This window comes from Scylla paramamosain, chromosome 41, assembly GCF_035594125.1.
Source record: "Scylla paramamosain isolate STU-SP2022 chromosome 41, ASM3559412v1, whole genome shotgun sequence".
Taxonomy (NCBI): Eukaryota; Metazoa; Arthropoda; class Malacostraca; order Decapoda; family Portunidae; genus Scylla; species Scylla paramamosain.
This window is the reverse complement of record NC_087191.1, coordinates 5,774,467-5,783,262: the sequence shown is the minus strand read 5'-3', so window position 1 is coordinate 5,783,262 and position 8,796 is coordinate 5,774,467. Positions and strand designations below refer to the sequence as shown.

General features: G+C 40.6%; 1 protein-coding gene across 1 annotated transcript in view; it reads left to right on the top strand.

Annotated features, from left to right (window-relative positions):
- The first annotated feature begins 6,958 nt into the window (after positions 1 to 6,958).
- The window catches only part of LOC135092905 (scygonadin), a 2,440-nt gene continuing 602 nt past the window's right edge, over positions 6,959 to 8,796 (top strand). The window contains exon 1 of the mRNA XM_063991686.1: positions 6,959 to 7,369. Coding sequence (XP_063847756.1) covers positions 7,137 to 7,369 — 233 coding nt within the window. The 5' untranslated portion in view covers positions 6,959 to 7,136. The remainder of the gene's footprint in view (positions 7,370 to 8,796) is intronic.

Sequence of the window (8,796 nt, the reverse complement as noted above, 5' to 3'; positions counted from 1 at the left end):
TGTTTCTGCAGAAACGGAAAAGGACATATCTCACTAACCGGGAGAAGTCAGAGCAGTTATATGCTGGATAGGGTGGAAAAGAAGAGACAAAACAGCATAAGAGTGTTGTACAGTGTGAGACCACAAGGCAGATAGATGTCTTGCCAAGAGTGGAGACTGGTTAGAGTGATTTGTTTCTTGTCGCCTCGGCGAAGATTTCTTGATTCCTAGTCAAGAAGATTTCCTTCTCGAATTTATAGTGTTCATATTCTTTTGCTGACGCAGGGTGATAATCGCCACAGTAGTAGCACCGCACAGGGTCCGGGCAGTCCTCACTATAGTCGTCCTTGGCGCACATAACATACACCGTTTTACAAGCGACGACCACGGACCGTTTTATAGGCGACGTTTGACGTTTGACAGTGAAAACACCGCTTGCAGTTGGTGACATATGATTTCACGATGAAGTTCAGCGAAGCACAATTGATAATTTTAGGTAACTGTAGACGATCAAAAGTAATAAACAGTGTTTGTACTGGTGAAGGAATTTCCTCTACTTTTTTTTTTTATGTGTGCAGTTCACACACATTACATTACAAGACTCCACTTCCTTAAATAGAAGTTCCCGTAAATATTTAAGCAGGTCCAAAGAGTTAACAATACACCTCGACAGATTCAGGGTAGCATTGATGGATTATGAAACGTCAGCGCTGGTACAGAGGACATAGCACGGAACCGGGAGCTCATCTCAGAAAAAAAAAAAAATGACCTCCACAGGCAGTCTACCATTCCCTTGTGGAACAACCCTAGCTTTTTTGCTGCAGGTTTTAACTAAGGACTGAGGAACATAAAAAAAATAAAATAAATAAATAAAATATCAAGGCCCTTTATTGATGCCCTATCCATACTCTTAAAGATTGAATTTTTTTTTCAAAGGTAGCTGATTCATATATACCAGAAAGGATTTCAACTTGGGCGGCTGAAGCCTCCCCAGCTTTGCGAGCACCGGTTTGAAGAGTTTTGCGTTGCAGGGACCCAGAACAGCACGTCTGGTGTTTTTCATTCCCTATCCAAGGCACTGACACCACTGATTCTGATATCTGGCGTTGTTCGTTATGTGCCCAAGACACTGACGCCACTGACCCAGGCCCCACGACCCAGCAGTGTTCGTTATGTGTCTGCCTTGCTCAGGATTTCCCCGTGTAAGCTTAAAGCCCTACCTATTAATATATTACAGATAAAATAATTAAAATAAATATACGTGAAAGGGAAGCTAGAACATAAAAAAAAAAATAAAAAAATTATCCACAAACCTAAAGGCCTCATCATGCCCTTGGGAATGAAACTTCCCTCCATGTGTCCGCGAGATGCAGAACGTTCCATGTTCACACCGAAAACGATAGAAGTATCACAATGGCACGTCCAACGAGCTGGAACACTCCACCAGTGCAGTCTCTGAGCTGCGGCCCCTCACATGGACATATGTCCAAGGACGAACACCAAAAGATGTTATCCGCCGCTTCCTAGTGGTAGTAGTTAAAGCCTCCCACTTGCTCTGCCAACTGGCAAGAATTGCCACCCTTATACCGGAGTGCAAATCGTTAAATGGAACGGGTCTAGAAGGAGCAACCCGAGTTGCTGTCTCATTAGCCAGCCTGTCGACTTTCTCATTTCCCGAAACTCCCACATGTGCAGGTACCCAGCAAAACCCAACGTGGTAACCTCCACATTGGAAAAGGTAAAGCCACTCAAAAACTGAAAAAAAGAAGAGGAGGAAGGAAAAAGGACAAATAATTCCACAGAAGAAAGCATTATGAGTGTCGCTAAAAAAAAAAAATCTAAAAGATGAAACAGCAAGAGTAAAAGTAATTCTTAGATCTATGATAATGGGAGACAGCTCTGCCATAAATACAAAAGTAACACTGAGAAGGCCAAGGCAAAACGAAGGTAAAATAACATTGTATTCGACTCCAACATCACACTTTGAACAATCTATGAATACTTCAGTCCACGGAGCCAATTAGAACCAATACCTTCAATGACAGGCGAGACATCAAAGAAGGTGGCATCACCACCCACGCTTCAGTCCACGCCACCATAACAAGGTCACTCCCCACAGGGAGATCCCAATGCAAAGGGGACCACAACCAGCGACCATAGTCGGATGAGATGGTCAGGCCCACATGAATGATGGCAGTGGTGTAGAATGGTACCATTCGATACATAATATGGTCGCAACGGTAGGATGTGAAAACATATCATAAATTATTTTGAGCCCTTGTGGTAATCTCAAGAAAGGAGAAAATAACTACATGGCAACTTAGGGTAGCCCTACATATATTTTTGAAAACATAGAGTAACGGATTCAGTGTTTGACATATTGACATAAGAGAAAGTTATCTTTTATAACCGCTCTTTGCTTCGGCTAACAAAACGGGTGTGTTTGTTTTAAAGTGTTCTACTGAGATGATGTGTGACGGCTGGAAAATATATATTCTGGTTTCACTAGAATGTTGAAACAAATTGAAAAAATACACCATATATCTATTGGCAATGAAAAGACTGAGTGCGTTAGTGAAGTGAAAACGTGATAATGGAAGCAGCAAGAAGCCATCAGGATTACACGTGGCGCTCTATGTATGAAACGTACCTACTTATTTCCACTTACTATCCCCATCCATATATTTGTTTAATCTTTTAAAGCTCCCTAATGAATCGGCACTAACAATCTGCTTACTGAGACTATTCCATTCACCTACCACTCTATTTGAAAACCTATTATGTTTAAGAAAGAAAGTTTTTTGAACTTGAGAATTTGGCATTCTTCACCCATGTTATATCCCCCAAACCATTTAAAGACCTCTGTCAAGTCATCTCTTAACCTAAGCCTCTCTAAAAAATGTAGATTTAAAAATTATAGTCCCGTTTCGTAAGTACTACCTGTCATCTGTATCCTTTTAGCCATTTTATATCCTTGCTTTAATATGGGGAACTCAACTGTATAACATAATCTAAATGAAGTGTGATCATCACCAGGAGGAGGCAGTAGACACCTGCCGAAACGATAATTACTCCCAGTGAGGTCTAAAGCACTGTTCAGAGGGTGCTGTGAACTTATCATTAAACCCAGCTGTGACCTCACTGAACGTTTCCCTTTGTGTCTCACAACACAAGAGGGCAGTCACAGCGCGCCCTCTAAAGACAACTCTCTTCCTCCACACAAAACTACAAGCACCTAATGACAACCACATCTTTCACTCAAAAATTTTAAAATCATCATAGCGACTCCTACACCAGCCTCGGAGTCCATATCTGGGGAGGGGACCATAAATGTCCCCATGTCAGACTGCCTTTCTGTCGATGACCCTAAGTGTCTTGACTTAACTTTTTCTTCATTAACTTCTGCAACATTCGCGGTCTAAGATCTAATTTTCAATCTGTAGAACACCACCTCTCCTCTTCATCTTTTCATTTTGCCTCATCTTCTTTTCCTCACTGAAACTCAGGTATCAGCGGCAACTGACAGTAGCCCCTTTTCTGTTCCCTCCTACTTTCTCTATCCTCATTTTCGATCCAAACCTGGATGCTGCGTTTATGTGCGCAATGACTTAACTGCTCTCGTGCCCACGCTCTTGAATCTTCCGAGTTTTCCACCATCTGGCTAGGACTACAGAGTCACTCTCAGACTAAATTTATATGTGCTGTATACCTCTCACCTAACTCCTCTGACTATAAGAAATACCTTGACCACTTAAATTCCAAAGTGGAGCACATTCTGACCCTCTTCCCTTTTTGTAGAGATCTCCATTCTTGGAGACTTCAGTGTTTACCACCAGCTTTGGCTTTCCTCTCCCTTCACTGACCATCTTGGTGAACTAGCCTACAACTTTGCTGTCCTCCACGACCTAGAGCAATTGGTGCAACACCCTATTCGTATTCCTGACCGTCTTGGAGATACGCCCAACATTCTTGACCTTTTCCTGACCTCTAATCCTTCTGCTTATGCTGTCACCCTTTCTTCTCCGTTGGGCTCCTCCGATAACAATCTCATATCTTTATCTTGTCCTATCGCTCCAATCCCTCCTCAGGATCGCCCTAAGCGAAGGAGCCTCTGGCGCTTTGCCTCTGCTAGTTGGGGAGACCTAAGGAGGTATTTTGCTGCTTTCCCTTGGAATGACTACTGCTTCCGTGTCAGAGACCTGTCTTTATGTGCTGAGCGCATAAAAGAGGTGATAGTGTCTGGAATGGAGGCGTACATTTCTCACTCTTTTTCTCGTCCTAAACCTTCTAAACCTTGGCTTAACACAGCTTGTTCTCGTACTATACATGATAGAGAGGTGGCCCACAAAAGGTACTTAAGCTTTCCATCACCAGAATCTCATGTACTTTATATTTCTGCCGGAAACCATGCCAAGTCTGTTCTCCAACTAGCCAGAAACTCCTTCATTAACAGAAAGTGTCAAAACCATTCAATATCTAACTCCCCTCGTGACTTCTGGCATCCGGCCTAAAATATCTACAATAACTTTGCTTCTTCTTTCCCTTCTCTATTTCAACCAATTGGCACCACTGCTATCACATCTATTTCTAAAGCTGAAGTCTTCGCTCAAACGTTTGCTAAAAACTCTACCTTGGATATCTCTGGGCTTGTTCCTCCCTCTCCTCCACCCTCTGACTACTTCATGCCACGTATCAAAATTCTTTGCAGTGATGTTTTCCATGCCCTCGCTGGCCTAAACCCTCGGAAGGCTTATGGACCTGATCGGGTCCCTCCTATTGTTCTCCGAAACTGTGCCTCCGTGCTTGCACCTTGCTTAGTCAAACTGTTTCAGCTCTGTCAACATCTACCTTTCCTTCTTGCTGGAAGTTTGCCTACATTCAACCTGTTCTTATAAAGGATGACCGTTCTAATCCCTCAAACTATCGTCCTTTGCTTTAATTTCCTGCCTACCTAAAGTTTTTGAGTCTATCCTCAATAAGAAGATTCTTAAACATCTATCACTTCACAACCTTCTATCTGATCGCCAGTATGGGTTCCGTCAAGGCCGCTCTACTGGTGATCTTCTGGCTTTCCTTACTGAGTCTTGGTCATCCTCTTTTAGAGATTTTGGTGAAACTTTTGCTGTTGCCTTGGACATATCAAAAGCTTTTGATAGAGTCTGGCACAAAACTTTGATTTCCAAACTACCCTCCTACGGCTTCTATCCTTTTCTCTGTAACTTCATCTCAAGATTCCTTTCTGACAGTTCTAATACTGCTGTGGTAGACGGTCACTGTTCTTCTCATAAATCTATTAACAGTGGTGTTCCTTAGGGTTCTGTCCTATCACCCACTCTCTTCTTATTATTCATTAATGATATTCTAAACCAAACCTCTTGTCCTATCCACTCCTACGCTAATGACACTACCCTGCACTTTTTCATGTCTTTTCATAGACGTCCAACCCTTCAGGAGCTAAACATTTCACTCAGGGAAGCCACAGAACGCCTGACTTCTGATCTTTCTAAAATTTCTGATTGGGGCAGAGCAAACTTGGTAGTGTTCAATGCCTCAAAAACTCAATTCCTCCATCTATCAAGTCAACACAACCTTCCAGACAACTATGCCCTCTTCTTCAATGACATTCAACTGTCCCCCTCTTGTACACTGAACATCCTCGGTCTCTCCTTTACTTATAATCTGAACTGGAAACTTCACATCTCATCTCTAGCTAAAACAGCTTCTATGAAGTTAGGTGTTCTGAGACGTCTCTGCCAGTTTCTCTCACCCCTCCAGCTGCTAACTCTGTACAAGGGCCTTATCCGTCCATGTATGGAGTATGCTTCACTTGTGTGTGGGGGGGGGGTTCCTCTCATACTGCTCTTCTAGGTAGGGTGGAATCAAAAGTTTTTCGTCTAATCAACTCCTCTCCTCTAACTGACTGTCTTCAACCTCTCTCTCACCGCCGCAATGTTGCATATCTAGCTGTCTTCTACCGCTATTTTCATGCTAACTGCTCTTCTGATCTTGCTAACTGCATGCCTCCCCTCCTTCCGCGGCCTCGCTGCACAAGACTTTCTTCTTTCTCTCACCCCTATACTGTCCACCTCTCTAACGCAAGAGTTAACCAGTATTCTCAATCATTCATCCCTTTCTCTGGTAAACTCTGGAACTCTCTGCCTGATTCTGTATTTCCACTTCCCTATGACTTGAATTCCTTCAAGAGGGAGGTTTCAAGACACTTATTCATCAATTTTTTACTCCTGCTTTGATCTTTTATGGGACTGGCATTTCAGTGGGCTTTTTTTTTATATTGGATTTTGTTGCCCTTGGCCAGTGTCCTTCCTACATAAAAAAAAAATATATATATATATAGCTTTAGTATTACTTCGTGACTTGTACTGTGCTTTTGACACTTCTAAGAAAAAAATAAAATAAAAAAAAATCCTTATACCCGATTTGTTTTATTTCTGAGATGGGAGCTAACTACAACTCCTGAATCTTTTTAGTTCTCAAAACTTGTAAGTGCTTTGTTCTTTTGTACTTTGTACCTATTGTGTGTGATTCTTCTATTTACACTGGGTACTTTGCATTTGTTAACATTAAACTCCATTTGCCATCTTTATGTTCCTTTCTTTATACTATCCAAATTTGCCTCCAAGGTGATGGCATTCGAATCTGACCTACTTAATCTACCTAACTTCGTGTAATCCGCAACTTTACTAAAATTGGTAATGATCCCAAATGTAGTTAGTATATATATATATATATATATATATATATATATATATATATATATATATATATATATATATATATATATATATATATATATATATATATATATATATATATATATATTCAGTAATGCAGTACTAGTGGTAATAACCACAATAAGATACATTCATACTACTATTACAGTTAGAAGCACCACTACTACCATCAACAACAACGATAAAGCCAAGAACAACGGCTACTCCAATTACATACAATCACAACTACTACTACCACCACCACCACCACCACCACCACTACTACTACTACTACTACTACTACTACTACTACTTCTACTTCTTCAGCAGTATCTACTTTATTTCTGGTTGTGCACCGTATATCTTTCGAAATACCCGTAATGATGTACCCAAGTTGTCCGGAATTGCGAGAGTGGCACCTCCTGCATGACAAACCCGGTGCTTTTTAAGGGAAGGCAGCCTGGGAGTCAACACACACCCGCAACCTCAATCACCACCACAACATCCACTCGCCTCCAGACCCTCACAATGCGTTCATCTCTCCTACTCGGCCTTACAGTGGTGGTGCTGCTGGGCGTCATCGTGCCTCCATGCATGGCAGGCCAGGCACTCAACAAACTTATGCCTAAAATCGTCAGCGCCATAATTTATATGGTCGGGTAAGTTGAGAATAATAGACTTATTTGAATCCCCAGTATCAGTTTGTAGCAATCAAAAACGCCGAAAGGAGAATAGGAATGCCTATGAAAGCCATCTAATGGAGAGTTACTGCCGAGGAAGAGATGAGTAAATTTATAAAAGGCTTTCTAAATGCTTATAATCAGAAAAAAAAATGCAAGTAATGCAGGCAAAAAAAGTAGAGCAAATGATAATAATCTGATATTTCCACAACAAACGAGATAGTGGCTGAGAGATATTTCCAAAACTATTTAGATAGTGCAATAGGAGATGGGTAGGCTGTAGAATTTAAGTCGCCAGGACAAAATTAAATATATTCCTCATTAATGAAAGAATATAATTTATTTATTTATTTTTTTAATAAAATGCTAGTTAATAAAACTAGGAAATCGTTAGATTCAGGAGAGAAGCCGGCGATGTGGAGGCAAGCTAAGTGCAACAGTGATAAATTTTGGACCATTATTATCTTTTTATTTACATTAATGATCTGGATAATGAGATTAGTAACGATGTTAGTTAATTTGCGGACGATACAAAGATAGATATATTAATTAGGTGGATTTCGAATGCAGTCTCCCTGCAGGCACACTTAGATAAGACGATTGAATAGACTAAGAGACGGCAAATCAAAATTAAATTAACAAGCGTACAGTACTTAATGTAGGTACAAGTCCATACAATACGTACACATTATGAAGAATGGGGCTCTGGTAAGATCAGAAAACAAAAAAACAAAAAAAAAATCGTAAGTTGTAGTTAGCTATGATCTTCGCCAGAAAACTAACAATGTACAGAGACCAGAAATATGGCGGCAATTCATGCATTAAAATTCATCTTTAGGAATACTAAAAGTAGAAGTTTCTAAGTAATATTAAACTTGTATTTCTCGCTAGACAAACCTCATCCATGAAATGATGTGTAGTTTTTGTCTCTATGTTACAGCAGAGACATAGCCTTGTTTGAATCAGTACAAAGGAGACTGACTAAAAATATACAAGGGATGAAAGATATTCCTTACGAAAATGAATTGAAGCTTTTATATTTACATTCCTTAGAGAAGCGTATTTTAAGAGATACATATTTAAACGGTATAGGGAATATAACAAGGGTGCCAGAAGGAAAGTCCCCAGGGTCAGAAATCAACAAAGGGCAAGAGTAATGGGTTCAGTCTTCATACATTAAGACTTCATACATTCTTCAATAGAATGGTTGATAAATGGAATAGATTCAGTAAGCAAGCTGTTAGTGCACAACCATCAGTGAGCTTAAAACGGTTAGGCAAATAATGGATGAGCATAATAGGTAAGTATGTTTCAAGCAAGGACTCCAATTTGTAAGACAGACGGCTTCTTGAAGATTCCATTATTTTCTTATGCTCTCTCTCTCTCTCTCTCTCTCTCTCTCTCTC